This window comes from Curcuma longa, chromosome 20 (genome assembly GCF_044706935.1).
Source record: "Curcuma longa cultivar G26 ecotype Majalengka, Jawa Barat chromosome 20, ITB_CL_G26_1.1, whole genome shotgun sequence".
NCBI classification, from domain to species: domain Eukaryota; kingdom Viridiplantae; phylum Streptophyta; class Magnoliopsida; order Zingiberales; family Zingiberaceae; genus Curcuma; species Curcuma longa.
Genome location: NC_133880.1, coordinates 6,502,592 through 6,525,749, shown reverse-complemented (window position 1 = coordinate 6,525,749; position 23,158 = coordinate 6,502,592). Strand labels below are relative to the sequence as shown.

The 23,158-nt window shown below is 35.3% G+C and overlaps 4 protein-coding genes across 9 annotated transcripts in view; 1 reads left to right on the top strand and 3 right to left on the bottom strand.

Annotated features, from left to right (window-relative positions):
• Positions 1-1,392: 1,392 nt before the first annotated feature.
• LOC141813690 (uncharacterized) lies at positions 1,393-8,623 on the top strand. 4 transcript variants are annotated; one of them, XM_074701660.1, is made up of 10 exons: positions 1,393-1,543; positions 2,133-2,291; positions 2,374-2,465; positions 2,571-2,642; positions 2,924-3,024; positions 3,098-3,153; positions 4,162-4,309; positions 6,343-6,426; positions 7,061-7,360; positions 7,470-8,623. In XM_074701660.1, the coding sequence occupies exons 2-10, from the start codon at positions 2,145-2,147 to the stop codon at positions 8,321-8,323; spliced, it is 1,854 nt and encodes a 617-aa protein (XP_074557761.1). In that variant the 5' UTR covers positions 1,393-1,543; positions 2,133-2,144; the 3' UTR covers positions 8,324-8,623. The 4 variants fall into 4 exon arrangements, with proteins under 4 accessions (XP_074557761.1, XP_074557762.1, XP_074557763.1 ...); XM_074701661.1 differs by having other exon boundaries at positions 2,124-2,291; XM_074701662.1 differs by having other exon boundaries at positions 1,393-1,576.
• Positions 8,624-8,626: 3 nt separating this feature from the next.
• Positions 8,627-10,523, bottom strand: LOC141813691 (nudix hydrolase 17, mitochondrial-like). Of its 2 annotated transcripts, none has more exons than XM_074701664.1 (5): positions 10,249-10,523; positions 9,683-9,794; positions 9,341-9,424; positions 9,022-9,141; positions 8,627-8,914 (listed from the first exon to the last, which is right to left on the bottom strand). In XM_074701664.1, exons 1-5 carry the CDS (start codon positions 10,452-10,454, stop codon positions 8,768-8,770), a joined length of 669 nt encoding a protein of 222 aa, XP_074557765.1. In that variant the 5' UTR covers positions 10,455-10,523; the 3' UTR covers positions 8,627-8,767. The 2 variants fall into 2 exon arrangements, with proteins under 2 accessions (XP_074557765.1, XP_074557766.1); XM_074701665.1 differs by having other exon boundaries at positions 9,022-9,138.
• A 1,296-nt stretch (positions 10,524-11,819) lies between these two features.
• The window catches only part of LOC141813254 (TPR repeat-containing thioredoxin TDX), a 13,122-nt gene continuing 1,783 nt past the window's right edge, over positions 11,820-23,158 (bottom strand). The window contains exons 1-10 of one of the 2 annotated variants that reach the window (XM_074701187.1): positions 16,150-16,313; positions 16,035-16,068; positions 13,968-14,060; positions 13,776-13,863; positions 13,609-13,689; positions 13,471-13,535; positions 13,252-13,392; positions 13,060-13,176; positions 12,804-12,837; positions 11,820-12,194 (exon numbers count right to left, since the gene is read on the bottom strand). In XM_074701187.1, the coding sequence (XP_074557288.1) occupies positions 11,860-12,194; positions 12,804-12,837; positions 13,060-13,176; positions 13,252-13,392; positions 13,471-13,535; positions 13,609-13,689; positions 13,776-13,863; positions 13,968-14,060; positions 16,035-16,068; positions 16,150-16,259 (1,098 nt within the window). In that variant the 5' untranslated portion in view covers positions 16,260-16,313 and the 3' untranslated portion in view covers positions 11,820-11,859. Of the gene's footprint in view, positions 12,195-12,803; positions 12,838-13,059; positions 13,177-13,251; positions 13,393-13,470; positions 13,536-13,608; positions 13,690-13,775; positions 13,864-13,967; positions 14,061-16,034; positions 16,069-16,149; positions 16,314-23,158 lie in introns of those variants that run through there. The other variant, XM_074701188.1, reaches the window with a different exon arrangement.
• LOC141813255 (anthranilate synthase beta subunit 1, chloroplastic-like) lies at positions 16,843-19,855 on the bottom strand. The gene is made up of 6 exons (XM_074701189.1): positions 19,794-19,855; positions 19,683-19,720; positions 19,501-19,611; positions 19,309-19,408; positions 18,337-18,472; positions 16,843-17,098 (listed from the first exon to the last, which is right to left on the bottom strand). The coding sequence occupies exons 3-6, from the start codon at positions 19,532-19,534 to the stop codon at positions 17,000-17,002; spliced, it is 369 nt and encodes a 122-aa protein (XP_074557290.1). The 5' UTR covers positions 19,535-19,611; positions 19,683-19,720; positions 19,794-19,855; the 3' UTR covers positions 16,843-16,999.

Sequence of the window (23,158 nt, the reverse complement as noted above, 5' to 3'; positions counted from 1 at the left end):
TACTTTCAAGAGTTGTAGCTTTTGCTTGAAGTGAAGCTAAAGTCATGTATCCTTTAGGTTTCTGCATTATTTATAGAAGTTTTGATTTTGAATTTGAAGTATCAAGTTTCACTGAACTTGAGGTAGATAATCTGGTTGCTTGAGCATAAGTTTTGTCTTCTTGTCGATGCTCTCCAACTTTTAGTAATATACTGATAAAAAAATTGGGGCTAACTTTTTCTCTTACTGCTGTAAAAACTTCCTCTAGTGAATATAACCCTTTGTGTAAAGGTTTTGGGCTGTCAAAAATTAAGATTTTCACTTCCTCTCAATAATAGTAAACTCCTGCTTGAGTTCCTAAAACAACGACATAATACGAAAACTTATTACCTTTGGGTTTTTGAGTTGTTGACAAAAAATTATTTATAATAGCTATTTTGTAGTTGGCAGTTTCATGGAACGGTTGGAATGTTTCAAATTTTGTTGATTAAATATTGTTGGATAGAATCCATGTGTATTCAAGAGTTAAATTGAAAATTTTTCTTGTGTCTCGTAAACTATTGAAGTTTTTGGCTATCAAACTTTATAATTTTTATAGAAAAAGTTTTCACTTTTCTTTGTCAATCCATAAATTCTTTTGCAAGTAGTGAAAGTCGATTTCAATATAGAAGTCTAAATAAAGTATTGATTATGAAATTATTTATTCTCTTAATATATTCCCTTAAAAATTTCCTACATGTTTGAAGTTTCCTTCCTTTCTTCTCCTCGACGAACACTTGGGGCTTCAACTTTTTCACCCGAGCCTTATGCTCGCCTTTAAGAGATGTCGTCTTTGCCTTAGTAGCGTCCACTTCTAGTCGCTTCTGCTTGTTAATAACATTTAAAAAAAAATATAAAATAATTAAATAATTGAAAAAAATATGTGGGATCCGCCTCTGCCACATGAACACGTTCAAACCTTTCAACGTGTTCATGTGATTACTCCTCCACCACTCTTCCACGTCATTTAAAGTGCTTAAATAAAATAATTTTAATTAATATTAAGTAATCTTTATTAAGTTGATAAAAGAATTTTAATATAAAAGTTTATTATATATAGTATTTTTTTTTATAAATAATTTTAACTTTTTTATGTCGTACCTGTTATAACAGGACTAAAATAAAATAATTTTAAAATAAGAGGTATTCTTTTTACCTTTTAAAAAGGAAATGTGTCTTTTGACAATTCTAATAACTAGGAGTGTATTTTTGATTTTTTGCCCTCTTTAATTTTACCAATTATGCACCAGGAATGAATGGATGAGCAAACATAGGGTTTTCAATTTACCTTTTTCGCGCGCCGCACTTCCTTCCTCCTCACCTGTTCGCCGCCCACGATGATCGCACGCCGTCGCCGCACCTGATACAGTGAAGGGCGAGACCAATATAATCTCTCTAACGCTCCACGAACCATCGCTGCTAACTCACAGCACCGACGAGTGGCCTAACCTCGGCGAGCAAGCAGTATCAGGGATCTACCCTCTCGAGCCCGCAAAGTGAAGGTGTAGGCCGCTATCGACGGAAGGTGAATTTACTCCGCAGTGGGTCTAACCTCGGTGTAGGCTGCTTCTCTTATCTGTGTTTTTTTTTTTTGGGATCGGCAGTTTGTTCATCCCTCTCAATTCCACAAATTTAGAGTTGTTTCTATTTGCCTCACATTCTTATAATCTTGTTTCTTGGATCGGTGCTTGCTACGAGTTAATTCAGCTAAGGTTTTGAATTTATTTACAATTATTTTCATATAACACACTTCATTTTTCTTTGACAAATAGGCCAACATAGTGGACGTTTTCTCGAATTTTTTGTAGGACTCTTTTTGATTAAAAAAAAAATCATTTTTGTGCAATTACAAATGTGAAGTAAGTCTTTGTATCTTATTTGTGAAACTAAATAATACTTGAAATTCAACAGAGCCTGGTTTCTTCTTTTTGTTCTCGTGGAATAAGTGAAATGAATGAATTTTTTTACATAGGCTGCTTCTCTTATGTTTGTTTTTTTCTCAGATCAACAGTTTGTTGATCCCTCTCGATTTCACAAATTTAGAGCTGCTTCTATTTATCTCACATTCTTGTAATTTTGTTTCTTGGCTCGTTGCTTATTACTAGTTATTTCAGCTAAGGCTTTTAATGTCTGCGATGGAACTAATGGAGCCGGAGGGTGAGCTATCCTTAGATTACAAGCTCGTGCCATGGTCCAGTTGGGATCAGTGGAACTTTGTTAGAGAATCTATCTTCTCTTCATCACCCAATGCTGTCACCATGGCTTTGCAAAGAGTACTACCTTGCCAATACTACTTACACAGAAGTCCCTTTGCGTTTCTGTTCTAAATATGTTTACCTTGGTCGATTTATTTAGATATCCACTTGGCGGAGCAGAGGTTGCCTTCCCATCCCTATTCATGTCACGGCTTCTATCGTCAAGATTCAACAGAAGGATTTTTTCTTCAGGTTCAAGAATTGGGTTATATATTAAGTTCTTATTTTTTTTATACTTTCAAGGACACTTCATGTTGTAGTTATGAAATCCTAATTCTTCCTATTTTGTGATTGTAGAAGTGACCTTACAGATGGCTTACTGGAATCAGATGAGATGCTTTCTATGCTCTACAGCATGGCGATCATCAGGTGAGATTTTTTTCTAACATATCAATACACTTGCTGATTTGATACAACAAGTTTAATAAGGTTTCAAAGAAGGTTTCCAGGTCCATCAATCATTCCACTTCATAGTGTGCACGCGCACACACACATATGCCAACATCTTTGTTGAGAAGATTGACATATCTCATTGTGTCTCAACTATTTAACCTGCCTTTGCCATGACACTTTTTTTAGAAAAGTTCTTGATAAATATTTCATATGTTATAGAAGAATACTGATTCGATTGTTGGTTCCTTCGGTTTCAGGTTTGTTAATTGCTTTGTTGGACATAAGAAAACAAAGTTTTCCATTGCTGAGTTAGCTGATGCAATTGGTATACCGAGAGTGTTGGTTGACATTCGTCATGGTAAGAATTTTTTTTTCTTTTTTTTCCTTTGGCCACTCAAACTCTATTTTCCACTTACTTTCTCATGTTATAGAGAGCTCTCATCGTGATCTTCCATCGCTTCAGCGAGTTCGTCATGCTAGTGTGAAGGTATACAATGTTCGTAGAAATGAAAAATAACATGTAAAGGTTATTTTACACTTCAATTATGCTTCCTTAAAGAATTATCATTATAACTGTGCATCTTTTATATGCTTATGCTATTGTTCTCAGTCCTATAATATCTACAGTTAACTAGTATCATATCTTTAATTGTTCAATCAAGCCTTTGCTAGTGCTGTTCCTTTTCTTATACCCATTTTTTTTATTTTTCTATTCTTTACCTATCTGTCTAATATTATTCTTTATTCTGTCTAATTTCATTGCTTGGTTGGACAACAGTCTATTCCTTTTTTAGTATTTCCTTGTCATTTGAATGAACCTTTGTTATAATACATTAGAAACTGGAACTAAAAGTAGGCTTGCATTTTTGAAAATATTTAACTCTCATTTGTTTGGTACTTCCATTTTCAAAATTATAAAATATGAACCTTAATTCATTAGTTTAATTAATATGTTTTAACATTTTATCTGCTTCTTTTCCTGCTTCATATATGCATACATAGATTCATTCTAGCTACAAATGATATAGATTTCAACTTGATCAGTTATATTATGTATTATTCATGAAATGATAAAGAATAATGTTGTTATTCTCAAAGAATGAAATAAAAAAAGAATTTGTATTTCTTGGTTTGTCAATGCACGTTTAGTCCTCATTTCTATATTTGGATTTGCGAGAACTGTGTAAAGTACCAGATATGGAATAAATCTCCACAAGATCATAATATCGACAGTTAAAGAATTTACTTCAGAAGATACCTATTCTAACGTACCAGAATAATTAGAGATTGAGGAATAGTTAAGAAGAATTAGGAGGGAATAACAGTTCTACAGGATTGGGATTCCAAGGTATTTCTGCTACAAAAAGCAAGGACTATTTCATAGGAATTCATCAGGAATGGAATAGTTATTTTTGTGAACCCAATGTACTACTTTCTGTCCCTCTCTGTTTGCTTTTTTATTAATTTTCTAATGTACTTTCTTTTTTTACCTCAGGCACTAGATTGGCTGAAACATAATTACTGGGAGGCCCAAAAGAATAGGATTCCTGATGTTCGTAAAGTAATTAGGTCTAAGTTACTTGAGATGACTTGCTACTTGAAAGCAAAGAATGTCGCAACCAGTTCAGGTGTCAAGCAGAGAGGTGAGTGAACATTTCATTTTTGTTTTTTATCATTAGTTATATTTTAAGAAATGGCAAGGGCAAAGCTTGCTTGGTATATTATGTGAGATTCAGATGCTTCTTTCATCCAATCCATCTCTCTCAGCCTTATGTTACTCCTTTATGTACGTGACATTTCATGAATCACTCAACTTTTTGGGTCGACTTGTGTGGTATTCATATAAATTCATACCAAAAATGATACAGTCCACTAAGTAGTCTATGTTCTACTTAGACAGTCAGTTAATTTGACCAAAGTGTGTCTATCAAATCATAAGACCTGATTCACTTCCAAATTTGTTACAATTGTATGGCCCCTAGGTTCCTTCAATCCCTGTTCCAAAGGCGTAATTCACTAGCAAAATTCAGAACAAGGCCATTTGATGATGGCAAGCTTCATTCAAATAGATCTAGATCCGTAACTTCAATGTTTTATCTCTTATTTTTATATTAAGTTTAGCATACAATTTTATTTGTATCAGATACATCGGACGTAGTTGATCTTGCACAAGGATGAAAGGAATGACAATTAGTCTAGCAAGCCTATAGTTCTCTCAGGACTTAAAGAATAAGGTTCAGTATCATATTCTTTTCTTTGAAAGTGCAGCAATCAACGGTAAGGTTGCTGCCATGTGACCTAGAGGTCATGGGTTCAAATCCTGGAAACAGCCTCTTGCCAAAGGCAAGGTAAGGCTGCGTACAATGGATCCTTTCCCCGGACCCCGCATGGCGGGAGCTTCGTGCACCGGACTGCCCTTTTTGCAGCAATCAACAAAATTGTGGCACAATTACTGTCTAATTAACCATGATTTTATGATGACTTAGTATGTCCTTGACAACTAAAAATAATTATTATATTTGAGTTAAACATCTCAAAACAATCAACATTTGAATCTAGTGAAAATTATGAATCTAAATCTAGCCTTGATTAACTTGAGACAAGAAAGATAGATCTGGATTTAGGTTTTGTTGAATAGTCAACATTATTGGAAGCTTGAATTGTTGCCGTGTAAATAACCGTGATATTTTGGGATGACTAGTTTGTCTGTGAATTTTTTATAACTAAAATTAGAGCTATATTTGATTTCTCGAAATTATGGGCATTTGAATCTTGTGAAAAGCGAAGGGGAGCCTTGGTGCAACGGTAAGGTTGCTGCCTTGTGACCTAGAGGTCACAGGTTCAAATCCTGAAACAGCCTCCAAAGGCAAGGTAAGGCTGTACAATGGATCCTTTCCCCGACCCCGCAAGGCCGAGCCTCGTGCAAATCTTGTGAAAAGCATGAACCTAAACTATTTAGTCATGATTACATGAGACAAGAGATTTGATTTGGGATTTCAGTTTTGTTGAATAATCATGACATTATTGGAAGTTTGAATCATGGATCGATCCACACAGCTTGAGTTTAAGAATTCAGAGCTACAATCAGATTTTAGAGCTTGAGAAAATAGTTGAGCTTATCCATTTACGTATTATGCTTAATACTAATGCTTAAGCCCAAATCAGTAGTAATCTACTCATCTAAGGTTATAAAATTTCTTTTTAGCTTACAACTCACTGGATGTCACATCTCCCTCATCTAAGACTTCACTTTCCCTTTAAAATCCAGTCCAGCTCAGCTCAGCTCAAAATCATCCTTAATTGGCAACATGTGATGTCCAATGGAAGCTACACCATCACATAGAAAGTCTTTTACAATATCTCATGAGGCTTATGATTTGGCCACAATTATCATGACCCACTTAAATAAAAGAACTAACACATTTACTTATCAGACCTAACATTGGCTCAAAATGCTTAAGTCTAAATCAATGATTTCTTGCATATCTAAGCATATGAAGACTCTTTATTAGCTATTAGTGTACAACTCACCATATGGAACAAACTAGGTGCCACATGTACTACTTAACTACTAGTATGTTCTTTGTTTCCACCGTTGATTGCAGGACTCTTATGGTTTTATTTATACCCATATATGTTTATTTATTACCTTTGCTTTTCTGCCCACTTCTGACAGGCCTGAGTGGACCTGATATGCTAAGAGCAGGGAATAAACTATCTTCACACATGACCACAATGCTTCAGTCTTCTAAATTCAATAGTAATTTTCAAGTTTCATATTTCTTGTCTGATTTGATTTTGATAATATGCTAGAATTTGAGTGTTTAAATGTTTAATACGGCCATGACAAAAAACCATTGTAATAAGCCATATGAACTAGCCATAGTATGATGATATTTTCAAGGGCTTTGATATGGCAGTTGTAACTTCCATGTGTTGTAAATACTATGTAGATTCAGTTGACCGATTATGACTAGGAAAGGTGAGATATGTAAGTTGATGGCATGGAAGTCAGATTAAAATGAAAAACATTGGAGACACTTTCAGATCTAGTCAGGAAACTGCAAACAGGAGAAAGTAATGGAACTCGTATACCTAGAGCTTATCCGGAGAAAGTTAAGGAACAACAAAAACTAGAGCTACCTACATGCCTGGACTAAATTGTTGAGCATACTAAGAGCTATTTACTTAATACTTAAATTGGGGGTTCTTTTATCCTTAAATGGTTTTCTTTGGCAGTGGAATGAAACATTTTGCTACATTTTATGCATTGTATCGACATATTCAAGGAACAAACCTGGTGGCTTTTTTGTTTGCTTGTTTTGCACTTTTAACTCGTTACCTTGAGTTGTGTTTCAAATTGTTTCTTCTTATGACAGCATAACTTTTTTCAGGGTCTGGAAAACCGCAACTCAGGATAACAAAAATTATTGCTCGTCTCTATTCATCTTATCCATCAGAAGTAGTTTCTGTTCTATTGGAGCTTTTTCATCTACAAACACCAGGATTCTGTGACAACATTGATGTGGAAAATTCTATTGAATCAGATGCTGGCAATCAAGGGTCTGCCAATTCGTTGCATGATTTAAAAACTATCATCACTAGATTGTCTAGTAAGAAACCCAGATTGTTGCTGAGCTTGCTGAGAAAAATTCTTGAAACTATTGAAATCAGATTCACCAAAAACCTCTCTGGTAAATTACCTAAACATGTTACTAAATTGTCATTTTGTGTGGATTTTTCTCCTACTTGATATTTTGCTTGCCTATTGGAGCTGAAGATCCCTGGTCTTTTCTTCTCCAGGTGAATGCGATATTCATTTATCTCAGATTCCATCTGAGGTAGATTACATGACTAATTTATGTTCCCTTTTTCGATGGTTAATTATGAATCTCAAATCATTGAAGGGTGCTGGTTCCATTCAATTCGACAATGAAGCTGAAGATATTTCCATTCACAAAAATACAGTTAAAGTTTCACTTCATAAGCTTATCCGCAAATGTCTGACTTTATCTGTTATTGGAAACCAGCATCTTTGGGATTCTGTGCTGCTACTTGTTGAGATGACAGAGGATAGTTCCATAAAAGAGAGACTAAAGAAACTCCCTTTGCTCAACTATAAAGCTCCACCCGCGGCACTCCAGGTCCCTTCCTATTCTAATACCGAGAGCATGTTGTTAAAAGAAGAGGATGCAATTTGTCAAGCTACAGAGAAATTGGCCATCTTGAAGTCGAAGATGAAGGCTCGCAGCCAAAGGGAGGTTGCTCCAGGGGCTGATGTTTCAGATACAGACACCACATGGACCGTGGCCAAATCATGGATCTCATGCCCGATTGGCATGCTACCTTGCTCTTTTAGTTCAACTCCAGTTCTCCCTGTTCTCGACCAAGTTGATATAGATACCAAAGCTGGATCGGAGAAGAAGAAGAACCTCAGTTTCCATGCAAGTGACTATAGACAATTGGATTATCCTTCAGAGATGTCGGTCCATGAGAGCCCTAACAAAAAACTAAAGACCTCTCAAGAAGCACAATGCATGTATTTTCCAGAATCAACGCGTACCTTGGAAGGACGGCTATTGATCAACGGTGTATGGACTAAAGTGAGTGAAGAAGAGTTGTCAATTATCCAATCTAAAATGAGAATTTTTGCTTGATACTAGTCGGTCAGAGTTACAATTATTTGTGGATAGAGCAATAGAAATAGTAATGCTCATCGATCAGTTATAACTTGGATACAACTTGCTGGGCTGGAGCTTCATCGATTTTGTGATCATTGTATATGAGTTCAGATCAATGGACTTCCTAAATCCAAAATGATGTGCAATTTTGAAACTGAAAGATTTGTCTCAAGTGAGATATTTTTAGTGCAATGTATCCCAGAATTTTATGGTATTTAGAGGATTACGTAGTATCTACTAAATAGGTACAACACTTGGTCTTGAGGGGAAAAGGAAAACTGGATCACAAATGCTATTTCCCTGCCTTTTATTCAAGTGAGATAATAAAATGACTTAAAATAAATAAAATAAATGAATTGAATTCTGAATTTTGCTCCCTAGCTGTTTCTATTCAGTATTTACAAGAAAGAGCTGCTTCTCTCAGTGTTCTGCCATGTGAATGTGAGCTCTTGCCAAATCAATCACTTGCCTTGTACTCGTCGATATCGACTTGAGATCTTCAAATTTATCCAGTGCTTCTCTCATCCATGAATGCTTACACACTTGCCTTGCTTCTGCTATACTAACCTGGTTCATCAAGTTAACGAACAAGAAATCAGAAATTTGCAGGCTAAATCTACTGTTCTTGATCTGTTTGACGTATACACATGTTTAGTATGTTGCCACTGACTCACCCATTTGCGCTCTCGGGTATTCATTTCCGGCCATTGCTGTAGCACCTCTGTGACTTCCATGGCAAACATGTAGTGGGTCTTATCTTGGTCCTCGCTCAGCCATCTGCCCAGATGACCCTGCTATGTTACATCGATCGCACAGGATTATTTGACGACGATGATGATGATGATGATCATGAGGTATTCAATTCACTTATTCTTAAAAGAATAAGCGAATTGAATACCTAACTAAAATGAATTTTCATCACCTAATGCAGTCACCATGATAACTTATCATAACAACTTTATATCACTTAAGTTGCAAGCTTATGGTGCTCACCTTGAAGTTTCCTGTCACACCAGCTTCCTCAAATGCTTCCCTGGAAGCAGCTGCTGTCATAGTTTCATCAAGCTCCCAACCACCCTGTTTAAATATAAAAAGTAAGTTAATTGCATAGTTTTTACAAAGGGCAATCTACGAAACTTCCATCAATACGGAATTCCGAGAAAGGGTCTAAGTCACAAGCAACAATTTTACCATTGCACATGATTTTTACAGAGGCTATAATTTGAAAATATATAATTTGTCAAATTTTAGGTGGGTACAATGGAAAAAGTTAGGTAATGGAATAAGAAAAGAAACAGGGAATAGATCAGTTTGATACAGGGAAAATATGCATGCCTTTGGGAACATTAATTCAGGCCCTTTCTGAGAGCTTACGACGAGAACCTCGATGGCTGGATGAATGGCTCCTGGACAAGGATTCTCCATCTTGAACCTGTAAGGAATGCATCTGCTCAACCAGTGTGTAAGACAACAAGGTTAGATCAGAACAGCCTTCGATGAGAGAAGATGCATGAAGTTGTGGAATACATGAACCCTAGAAACTAAACTTAAATTCATGATCACAAGAGTCTTCATTGAGACAATCAAAGTCAAGCAAGCATTTCAATTTTTGTTTCCAAATCGAGTGCAAGTGACTTCAATTTTTCATCGCCATAAACTCGATACGAAAAAAAAAATGCAAGAACCCTAGAAACTACATTGCAATTTTTTTTAGCTTAAATTCCAGGCGAAGAGAAGAAGATGCATAAACTCGATGAGAATAAATGAATCCTAGAAGCCAAATCGCATTTTTAGTTCGAATTCAAATCTGACATTAGTTAAAATTCAAATCTAACAAACATTGCAGCTTCAATTCCCGATGCCGCAGGATGAGACGGGAGCGAAGATGAAACGAAACGCACCCGACGACAAGACGGCGACCAGCCTTGTACCGCTGCAGCCTCCTCCCGCAGCGAGATACCAAAGAAACCATCTCTTTGGCCGGAATCGCCGAACCAGACCTAATCTCTCCGCCGAAAGCGATCCCCCCACTCAAAGAACAGCGGCGAGGAGACGACGAAAGAGGGCAGAGGCAGCTCCTTCGCCCGGCGCCCCCGCTTCTTACCATCCGATCGCAGACGCCGATGAAGACGAAGCGGAGCAGGAGAGGCGACGAGGGAGCGGAGAAGAGGAACGATAAGATTCATTGGGATGGGAATGGAGCAGGGGATCGGATTATAAATGGGAGAAGAGCGATTGATTGTTGATGTTGACCATGATACGATCTCGTCCACGCGGCTTGTCCTTCGTACGCCAAATCAGCAGTGACGTGTGTTGAACGATACAAAACGCGTGGAAACAAACTATTCTAAAATTTAAATTTTGATTAAAAATTACTCTTATATTTGTTAAAACCATTCTATTATTATTAAAAAAATTTCATCTCGATTAAATTATTTGGACCAAAATTATTATTTTGCTAAAGCAATTTTAATTAAATTACTTCATGTTATAATTATTATAATACTATTAAAATGAAGTTCCATTTGATATTTTAATGCATATATAATTGAAATAATGTGTGTATAAATTGACCTTGATTTAAAATATGATTAATAAAAGTAAAATATAAGACATGGTAATTATTTAAATAACTTAATGGTGTTCTTTATTGGGCTTCTGTAAAAATGGAAATCTCATAAAGATGGACCAAGTTGCAAAATAAACATCTAAAAAAATATTAAAATAGTCATTATACATATATATATTTTTATCGTGGCCATAATTCATAATTGTGTCTAAATATTGACCAAGAAAACTTTTTAAAAAATACCAGGTTGACTTTGTCATAGTTATCATACGGGTCGTGGGTCAATTTTGACTTGAGAAGTTGATTAATAGGAGGAAAGTTGACCGATGACTATACTAGTACTTATTCCACATACGTACGAAGGCCGACAACAATAAGGTAATGTACAAATTTTACTGTAGTAATTTTTACTTTTCTTTTTCAATTTATTTTTATTTCTAACAATGAGATCAAAATTCTTTAATCGGTGCAATGCATCTTTATAACATAACTATTTATAACAAACATGAATTATTATCTCTACCGATATCAATTTAATTATTTATGAGCTTTAATTTTACAGAAAAAAAATAAAATTTATCATCCTAACGATCCTACAAAATCAACCTCACAATATCTATGAGAAAATAAATTGAGAAACTATAATTTATCACAATTATCTATGAGAAAATATTATTTCGACTTCGTTATTATTCGACTTTTACTTCATTTCAATAAATATATCTATCATCGTATCAATCAATTATGTCCCGAAGACATATCAAAATTATGACTTTCAAGGTTTGACATGTGATAGTTAGCTCTTCAATTGTAGTAAAATCAAACAGAAGAACTACGTTCCCCCGTTGATTCTTCACAAGGACAACATTAGAAAAGTACGGGTTGCAATTGGACGAGTGTTCAACATGTTTATAGTCAATGATACCGCATCACCACACATCTGTCATGATTTTGCTGCATGGATTAAGATCTTACTCTCGAGCCCACTTTTATCGGCCCCCATGACTTTGTCGACCTCTTTCCCATCCTTCACGAAGAAGAAAGTCGGCACGCTATTGACATTCCAGCGATGAGCATCGTCACTTAGTTCGTCGATGTCGACTTTCAAGAACACCACGTCACGGTGGCTCTCTGCTAAGGTTTTGAAAACGGGCGCCATGAAGCGGCAAGGTCCGCACCATGTCGCGGTGAAGTAGAGAATTGCCAAGCGATGAAGGCGCGCAGCTGCCTTCAGTTTTGTTTGTAGATCATTGGAGGAGTGAATGCTGATGACGGTTCCTGCAGATTGAAGGGAAAAGAATAAAAATATTTCATTAAAAGAATTCTTTTTCGAGTGCTACCATTCAATCAATTTCAATGTTAATACGCGCATGAAAAGGTCGACCGAGATAATACTCAAAGCTGATTGATTTACAGCACTAGCAGCATATTTGCATAGCATAGGCACAGGAAGCATATCTGAAAACCTCTACAAAACGTTGGTGTAAAAGAATTGAAGATCTGTATGTGAGATTACAAGTGGAAGCTAACAAGTGATTCCCCGCTAAATTACTACAGCGAGATTTACCGTACTCGAGCAACAGATTGCCTAGTGAACGCACCAAGAAGCTCATCTGATAGCCTATCAAAGACATTGGTATTGTAGGTCTACATGTGAGATTCCAGTGGAAGCTAACAAGTGATATTTCTACAAGCTATGTGCTTCATTATCATCGTAGATTCATTTAGTACCCCAGTGGCTCAAAGTAAAATGAACAAATATCATATATATTAGTTATTTGTTAAGGAAAATAGACAAAGGACCTTCTAACAAGATAGCCATTTCCGCAAGCATTTAGTAGCATTTAAAAAATAGAAACAGAAGAAAAATATATGGAAGTGGCATACCTTCCTCTAGAAGAGCATCACGCTTCTCAGCAGCCTGTTTCAGAAAAAGAACGTAATTCAAAATATGAATATGTACTAAAAAACATAACCAAAGATGATCATTACACAATGTTGCAAAGCAAGTAAAATATGGATGCTTTATTTTCTGATGTGCGGCTTCTTTTATCCCTATCATGCAAGGACAGATAGAAATGATGACACCAAGAAATGTAATTGTTGAATGCAATGCCACAAAAACAAAAAGAACAATTACTACCTTAGCTTCAGCTCGCTGGCGTTGCCTCTCCTGTTCTTTCTTACGTTCTTCTCGCTCTTTCCTCAGGCGCTCATATTTCCTGCGATGTTCCTCGATTTTGTGTACATTGGGCTCCACCTGTGATTCAGGCACACATCAATCATCCTTTTAATCCAACATATATATGTAGGCACTTGACTCTAAGTGTCAGACCTTTTTGAGCACTGATTTTATTTCCTCATCATAATCAAGTTTTGATGCCACATGCAAGTCACTTGCAGCTTCTCCCCACTTGCCCAACATGGCTTTTGCCATTCCTCTATATTTGTATCCCTTGGCAGAGTCGGGATTTATCTAAGCATGTCACAAGGAGGCATGAGTTCCTGTAATCTATGGTTGATCAAGTAACTTGTAACTGTGTGGAACACGAACCTGCAAAGCTGCATCTGCATCTCGTATAGCAGCATTTGGTTTCCTCAGCTTGACAAACACACTAGCTGGTAAGAAACAAAGTAAAGTATTAACCAGAAGTTCACACAAATGGATTATTTGGTATACAACCCTTGTTACCTCTAGTGGCATATAAGATAGCTGAACTTGGATTCAGTAAAATAGCCTCTGTAAGATATTCAATTGCTTCATCCAAGTTACCTGATCAGCATCATTAAATGCCAGATGGTCAATCTACATTTGACATCTCAAATAAAAATTGTTAAACATGTAGGTTTTTTGCATGCCTTCCGAGATTGCGTACATAGCATTTGCTTTCAATGCCTGAGCAGCATCACGGTTCTCTTCAGAAACTTCTATCGATTGATCTCCCATCTTTCAAGAATAGAACAAAGAAAAGCAAACAAAAATCAGACAAAAAAAGAGTGAGAAAGAATAATGTGTTACTCTGTCTTATCACTAGCTTATTCTAAATAAACCTTTTGAGGAGGACCATCATCTGATTCTACCAATTCACCATCCAGCTCAATATCAGACTCCATAATTTCATCCTCATCGACAGCACCTTCAGGCTTTTATAAACAATTAGACAAAATCAGATAATGGACTGTTAAATCAATTCTTTTATCAAAAAAAAGTTGAATATATTGTGCATATATCACAAAAGACACTAACATACTAGCCAATTAAATCAACTGTGTTAGACACTTTGCTCTTATCGACCTTTAGAAATGTTAAACAACCATAATAGCCTCTTACAGTTGATGCATAAAAAGAATTGAAAGTTTGATTTTTAAAGGTTAAGGTTCAAAAATACATTTTTAAGGAAACTATTTTCTCTTCATAGCATGGTTCATATAAATATGGTTGATAAAAGAATTAATTCACTCAAATTTTGTAGAGAATGAAATGGATAAAGGTTAAAATAGTGCTCCAGCAACTATTTTTTGAGTGGGAATAAAATGAAATTTTGATAGAGAAAAAAACACCAACTGTTGGAATCCAAATATTATATATCCTGAAGCTGGACAGCCAAAGAACACATTATATGACATTAAACAAAATAATGACCCAAGCTATTTCGACGGCATGAAAAATATCTAAGCTAATCAGATTTTACACTAGATAACAACATCAGAAAGTTAAAAACAGTATATGAGATTAGCAATCAAGTTAGATTATTCGAAAAAGCAAACTTCAATTGAATTCATCTCAGGCAGCTTTAACAATGAGAAAATAGGAATTCAAACAGCCATATCAGATTGTAAGGATACCGGAGCTTTAGATAGGCATAAAAATTCAGAATCTGGACACAGAAGCCCCTGATTCATGGCTAAAATTTCATTTGTGACATACTATAAACAAACATTCTGATATCTGGTATCTAAGGGCCAAAAAATGATGTAGCTTAAAGTCAACCAATGTAGCTCAGTTCAAATTTCTAAACACTAATGAGTGTAGAAGGATACCAAAAAAGTTCTAAATAGTGTTTCTTTAAGAAAGAAAATCAAGTGGGACAGGAATGTTTCAATCTAATGTATCTATGAGCATGAAATTTATTACAACTTCCAAAAGGAGTCCATAATACAGAATAGCGAGAAAGGAGACCCAAAAGGGGTAATCCTTATATTCACTCTAGTGAATGAGCAACAGCTATTGTGTCATCCTTACAGAATTATCTCACTCCTCCCTTCTAAAAGTAACAAGAAAGAAAGATAAAATCTAACTTACATATTCATAAATATCAAGTCAGATTAGAACCCATTAACTTGGCACAATTCATGTTTGCTTGGTTTGGTTCAGTACACTCAATTTAATTTCTTACAATCTGTTTATTTCCATGTATTAAGATATCTTGATATCAAGTAATTCTCATCGCCTCGATTATGTTGGTAGACCTCAATCATAATCTTCCCACAATTTTGACAATTTATTCCCATTCAACTTGTTTACCACAATTATAATAATCATAATATTATCTTAGTCTATCTTTAGATGTCATGACAACTAATAAACTCTAAGATAGATTCAATCATTTGGAATAATTCAAATTACCCAAATTTAGTTAATCAAATTGAGTGCATTTTTAACCTATTAGGCCTCAAATGCCAAACTAAATACACTGCCATTTTTGCTGATTTCATAATTTTTTGTGCATATTCCATAATTTTTCTATATTATCTGGACAAAACGCGCTACAATTAGACAGCTACAAGCACATGTTTTTTCTTAATTTCCTTTCAATAAGAATCAAGTCCAATCTCAATGTTTTACAAGTTGAAGAGCTACATATGTGTACGTCTGCCAGAAGTTTAATCCATAATTTTGCCACCTCAATTTAACTACGAGCTGCAAATCTGCAACTGCTCCGAGATTTAAAAAATATCCAGAAATACCGTCAACAACGTCTAAGAACAAGAAAAAAACACAGAATCGTGGGTATAACTAACCAAACTACAACATTAGAAGGAACAAAATGGAATGCATAATTTTGCAAATAACAGATGAGATCAAACAAAGAAAGAAGAGAAATCGGAATCACTGACCGAAGTTATGTTGGGAGGAATCCGAGCGCCAAGGCTGGAGCCAAAAGGACGCAACGATAAGAGAGAGAGAGAGAGAGTAAAGCACCAAACAACTGCATCAGAGCTGGATCATCACCTGTGGAGGTAGTCACGGAAGAAGGATAGCGAAGGGTGGCGGAGAAGGGAAGGATCCGACTTGCAGCTGTCGACGAAGGCTCTCAGCTCCGACACCTTTTCGCCGTCCATCGTCGCCCTGGCGGTGCGCCAAATACCGCAGAAGTGTGTAGAAGCAGAACCAAAATGGAGGCTTGCTCCGCACTTCACTAGTTCCCCTGCCTTTGCGAGAATGTAAATTGTGGGCTTTGGGCTCAACGGGCCCAAGAAATTTTTTTAATATAGATATATATTAATTTTAAAATTAGAGTTTATTTAAATTTAAATTTTTATTGAGCTTGACTAATTTATCGTCTTTATAAATTATAAATTAAATATTTATATAATGCATAAAATTTATATTACTTTTTAAAAACATATTATAAATAATTTAAAATTATATATAATTAAATAAAAAATAAATATATTTATTTATAAATGTTAATAAACTTTTTATTTTATATATTTTTTTAATATTAAACGAGTATAAATTCATTTAAAAAATATTAGCTAGCATAGAATCTTTTCAAAACAAATCTGTTTAAATAATGCTAACAGATGTACACGTCCATTGACTCGTTTAACAACTCTGAGTGAAGTGGACCACAACGTCCAAACAAATCTGTTTAAATAATAAACTTTAAGGAATTTTGTTTCATAATAAACTTTTTTTGTCTCTTCCCCTAATTACAAAAATTATTGGACGAGACTAAGAAATGTAACGAACAGAGTTCTCTGATTTATTTGCCTTCTGAAACCATGAAAGAAACAGTTCAAGATTCAAGAAAAAGGCCATCATTTCTCTTTCTCTGTATCCTTCTGGAACTTGTCACTCAGTTTGGTAGTTTCGATTTGTCCATCAACTTTATGAAATTGCCAACCATAGTTTTACCTTCAGGTGTCATAATGCTTTCAGGGTGGAACTGAACTCCCTACAATTCAAAAGAGTAAGAACAATTAAAAAAGAATAAAAGGTTCTTTTCTTTTTCTTTGTTTTGAAAAAAAAAAAAACAGGTATAAAGCAAGGCAGAGAAGCAACTAATATGTAACACACATCTTAAGAGAGACATGGTTAAATTACTCTATTCAAGACTTTTCCCTCTCTTATGTTCACTCTTGGACGAAACTAAAGGTCCCATTTCTTTTATTACTTGGACTGAAAATATGAAGGAAAAGAGAGAAAGGATCATAAAAATGTACATGAATGACAAAGCTTCATATATAATTTTAGAATCCTTTGTTTCATATCTTCTATCCAAATAGTCAAACTCTGAAAATGACAAAAGGAACTTCAAATTGCTCCCCTCCTCCCCTTAGCCTTTTCTTCATCTGCTAAATAGACCCTCTCTTTTCCCTCTACTTTGGCTCCCTTTTCCTCAATTAGAAAGGCCAGTGATATTCCCAGATATGCTCTCAGAGCAGGTGTTAGAATGATTAACTTTGGGGCAGTAATTGCCAAACATGGAAAGCATTAGATTTGAAGTATTGCTACAAATTGGTTTTCCTGTACCAATTGATTACCTCTGATTCAGTGAATCACCTTTTCTTTATTTTGATAAAATGAAGTGAGGAGTAAATTTCCAGATTGCATTGCTGAGCTAGTCACTTCCTATGCCATTCTTTTTCCTCAAGAGTTCAAAAGAAGATGATTCCAAGAAATGATACAAGCCACTCATTCTCAATTCTTCAGGGTAGAGGTCATATTCCCAATTACTTTTATAGCTTGCTTCTGATTTCAAATTTAAGGGTATGAAAATACTTCGCCATTAATATTCCAAATATCTTGAAACTGATGCTAACATACTAAAAGGGAAGGCAATCAATTAATTTAAGCAAGTTTTTAGCATACAGCTCCATGTAGCCTGTTCCTACATAAATACATCCATGTATGACCTAGCCATGATGGGAAACCAATAAGCTCGGTAAGGACTATGGTATTGGATATTCTGAACTAAGGATTAGGTTAAACATGCTCATGATGATAAGGAACTACAATGCAATGGGCATTATCAAGTAGCTTCAATTGCTTGAAAGAGAAGAAAATTTTGTTGTACTTCTATATCTTCCATGTGCTCTTCTAACATAGAAATTACAGGTAATTGACAGCGGCGTAATTAAGATGGAAAAATAATGTTTCAAGGAATCACTAGAAGAAAAATTATAGTTTTACCTGAATGTGTCTGTACTTCTTGTGACGAGCGGCCATTATTAATCCATCCTCTGTCCAGGCAGTGATCTCAAGTGAATCACTAGGAAAACTTTCTTTCTCGATAACAAGGCTGTGGTATCTGCAGGCTGTGAAGGGGCTGCACGCAAGTATAAAAGCAGTATATAATAAATGGAAAATTCATCTAGCATATTCAACATGATCATGCAAGAGGAATAATAAGTATCAAAATTATGCATAAAACACATGCTATTACAAAAGAAATAAGTCCTGTAACATACACAACTTTAATAAGAAAAAGGAAATGTGAGATCAATGAAGCAAGCAAATTACTTGGCCTTGACTTTCCCCTTTCTAAAGATAATCACTCTATCCTATTCCTAAAATAAACAAATCTAATAACATATCTGCAAATGGAATAAAAAAGTACTTATAACCTCTATTATTCTTGTATACGACAATAAAACTATTGAACTGCAAAGCTTGTATCTTCTAATGTTTCATCTATATATTTTCTCGCTAATATAGCATTGTAGGATCTCCTTAACATGTCATATCATTTTAACATTTCTGTTTGATGATTCTTATAATTTAAATATATTAGCTTATTTTCTAAACAAATTAAACTTTGGCCAACAATGATTAAATGCTTAGTTCATTTAGAAGGATGTGGAAGTTAGTTCCAAGTAATTATTCCTACTTGCATTACAACTGTAGTGGGTATAAGCATCTATCCAAATTGCAAAACAATGGACATCAATGATTCTCACTTCATTTCCTAGATGTACCCTACAGGAAAGAAACGTGTGCACGCATAGAGTATCTAGATTATCTTTTAAGCATTAATTTATCATGTACCACAAAAAAATATTGCTTAATATATCACAAATCTAATTTATATACCTAACCAAAAATTAAAAATCCAATACACATCCCATACATCCCTAAATCATATAAGAATAATCAAAGACTCACTTGGGCAAACCATGAAATAAAGTATCATCTAGTGATTCATCATAGTGGACAAGTGAGCTCTTCCCATGCATAACCCCAGAAGGAGCACGGACTATCTTTCCTGAAAGTTAACAAGGAAATTGTAAAATAATACTAGTTCCCACATTACCTACATTTATTTTTGTGGCTTTCATGCGCCAGATTTATTCAAACCTCCAAATGCTTCTCCAATGCATTGCAAACCCATACAAACTCCAAATAATGGTATTGAAGGACCCAGCTCAAGTACAGTCTGTAATGAAATCCCTGAATCTTGAGGTGTACCTGTACAAAACAATGGTTGAATGCCTCCTATTCAAGTTGATGGAAACATATATTTCTGGAAAACTACTGACCTGGGCCAGGAGATATGAGTATTCCTTTTGGATTTATCCTGAAAAAAGAGTTCCAAATCTGTTTTTTTAATTAAAACCAAATTGTCTAGAGGGATAGACAAGGATGGATACCTTTTTATATCATCCACAGTTATCTCATCGTTCCGATATGTCTCAAAATGGACACCAAGCTCGCCCAGATACTTAAGCAGAGAAGAAGTGCAATTAGAAAAGTTAGAAAGTTAGACTCACATATCATACGGCAAGCTGTGAACAGTAAGCCAACTTAAATCTCTTGTCATCAAACAATTAGGAAACCAACAAGAAGTATTTATGAAAATATCATACCAAATCCGTTACAAATAAATTGGATCATGACATTACTTATATGGTATTGCTTAGGGGATAATCAAGATGTGCCACAGCTTAAGTATAAAAGCAACATATGGATTAATAGGTTGATCCTTTCTTCTCCTTTTAATTTGTTTTGTTCTTAACCATAAGATAAATTAAATTTAGGTTGTGCTTCCTACAAGAAGTGAGATAAGGGAAATGTTTATAGGGAGTGGAACAAATTGATCTGTAGTTTGTATTTCATTGGAGGGGAAAAAACTATAAGAGAAATCTATTCTATCATTTCCTTGTACGGAAATAAAGGAGAGAAACATTATTCTCCAAATTTGATTTTTTTAAACTATAAAAAAACAAAAAAGCATCAAAAGGCTTCCACCCAAATTGATGTTCTCTGCTTGATGTGGCAAGAAGCCAAATTAAGGAAAATGGGGGCAACAAGTTCTAGCCTCTTCCTTCTCTCTCTCATTTCAGACCAAGGAAAAGAAGAGAAAGTGAGATTGAGGAACACTTCCACAATGTGTTTCCTTCCTTGGGTGGTTTTGCTTAAGAAAATACACTCAGGGTTGAAAGAAAGGAACTTTTTTCTAAACCAGCAAAAAACCCTTTTCATCTAAGCTGCCGCCAATCTACTACTACTCAAAGTTTCTTGTTGTAAACATACACAACATAATTAAATGTTGCTAACAAATAACATTACACATAGTAGTCAACCTCAAATGGTTGGTACTTCTGGGTTATTATTGTAGCAGTAGTTAACTGTCAATCATTCAGAAACGATCAGAATATAGAAAGTTTATTTCATAGCACACAAAACAGCAGGATATTTCCAAGGTAACACAGATGCTATGGGTTAACATCGAAGTATCAAACATCAGAATCCTAAATACAAGAGATCATTTTGGTGGCAAAAATCATATATTATCTATGATACTAAAAAAATGCCCCTTAATGACAATCTCCGATAATTTCATTATAACAGTACTATGTCATGCATATACATCGGAGTCCAACAAGTAAATAGCAGAGATCTAAAAATCTAGAGTTTTGAATTTCATAGCATCCGTTTTCTGACAATTAAGAACCAAATTCACTACAAAATTCAGAAATGGTATCAAGAATCACAAGATACCAATAATCATAACAATTCAAATAACCAACATCGCTGAAAGCAATGGCAAAAAATATGCGAGTACCCGAACTTATTATACTGCGTCGTTCCAACAAAAACTACCTGGCAGAGATTATAGGTAAAGCTGTCATAATTGTCGATTACAACGATAGGCCTTTCATCCTTTGAACTCACTGAAACTGCAGCGCCATCCCCGACGACCGGCTTCACAGAAACTCTAAGAGGTGTAGGCAGGGTGGTCCTCCCAAGGGAAAGACGTCCACGACCGAGCCCTAAAGCAATCAGCTGAGGTCAAACAAGCGTGCGACAGGATCCAAAAAATGAGACCCCAAACAAGTGCGCAACACGAACCATAAACCAAGACCAACCATTGACTCACCCGGAGATCGAGAGGGAGGGAGACGGCGGTAGCGCCGAAGGCAGGGAGCCGGCGTGGGCCGCCGTTGCGTGGAGTTTGGGGAGAAGCGTAGGGTCGGGGCGAGGGAGAGCAGAGAGGACGCCATGAGAGAGAAGGAAGGAAGGAGGGAAGGAAAGGGACGAGTTTTGAGGTGAGAGAAGAGGGCAGGCCGGAAGGGTATAAGTAGTAAGGTCGGGTCAGTTCCTTCGAGTGGGTCCCACTTCAGGGAAGGTCCCCATTGGATGTGTTTATTGGTATAGACGTTGGGTAATTTAGAAAAGCCAACGTGCCATTATTAAATTAATAATTTAATATCAGAATTGGAAGTTTAAATTTTAGTGTGCAAGTAATCAAACAACTCTTAAATAATGTCATTAAACCTTCACAAATTTTGGTATGAGCTTATGAAAATTTTATTTAAATAAATAAGGTCAATTAAATAAATAAATTTAAATATATATGTGAATAAAAATTGATGAATTGCTAATAAATAATATTCTTAAATACAATTTATAAATTATATTCTTCAATAATTCTTTTCAAACTTATAAATAAGTAAAAAATTCAAAATAAATAAATAAATTTATAATATAAAAGTTCATAATTAATCAAATAAAATTAAAAATATAAAATTCTAAACGATTAAACAAGGGTTCGATAATATTTAAATAAACTGAACTAGAGCCAAATTTTAATAAGTTGAAGGCGATAAAAGAAACTAAGCTAAATTTGGTTTTAATTATAAGTTTAACATCTTATATTCATTTTAGATTGACCTAGTTACCTAGTAAATAAGTTTTAATAACTTAAAATTTAGCTTAGCTTAGTTTAATTTGTTTACTGCCTTAAAGGCTATATTAATTAATTAATATAACTAATTAAAGCATCATAAAATTTATGTGATGATATATTACTAAATTTATTTTTTTAATACTAAAATATTTTTGTAATTATATGATAATATTATTATGAGTTTGATTTTCTCACTTTTAATATTACATGACTATCTATGTACATTCATTCTCTAACAATGATAAGAAGGTGAAGGGGTTATTTGGAGAATTGGTCCGATTTAGTTGTTGGTTTAAATTTAGGCTATGGTTCACTAGGTTGGGTCGGGTATAATAACCCGTTTTAGCCATTATGCTTTAAAAAAAATAGGTGTTGTCTCGTTCATAGTGGATAACAAAGAGATCGTAAAACCAAGGAAAGAACATCACATCATATTTTATCCAACTCATCTCTATAAGAATTAAACATTTTATTTATATTGTTATGGGTTGGTATGACCTGGCTCGGAAAGTCAAGGTCCGATCTAAGTGGATGACACGTCAAATAAAAGGCTTATTTGGCCCTGTGCCTAGGCTCGGCAATCGCGACCCGACATCCAGATTAGGTTAGGGTTCGGCACCTGACTTCGAGCTCCGACTCCAAGCCACTCCAAGTATATTCCTCTCCTCCCGACCACATCCCGGCCCAACCTTAGTCGGCCTCGGCATGGGCTCCCTCTGTTGCCCAAGTCTCACTCCCTCAGTGCCCTATTCAATGCTCAATCAACTCTCTGTGCAGTTCTCCATTCAACTGAGCAGGTCGCCGTTAGAATGACATAGGCAATTC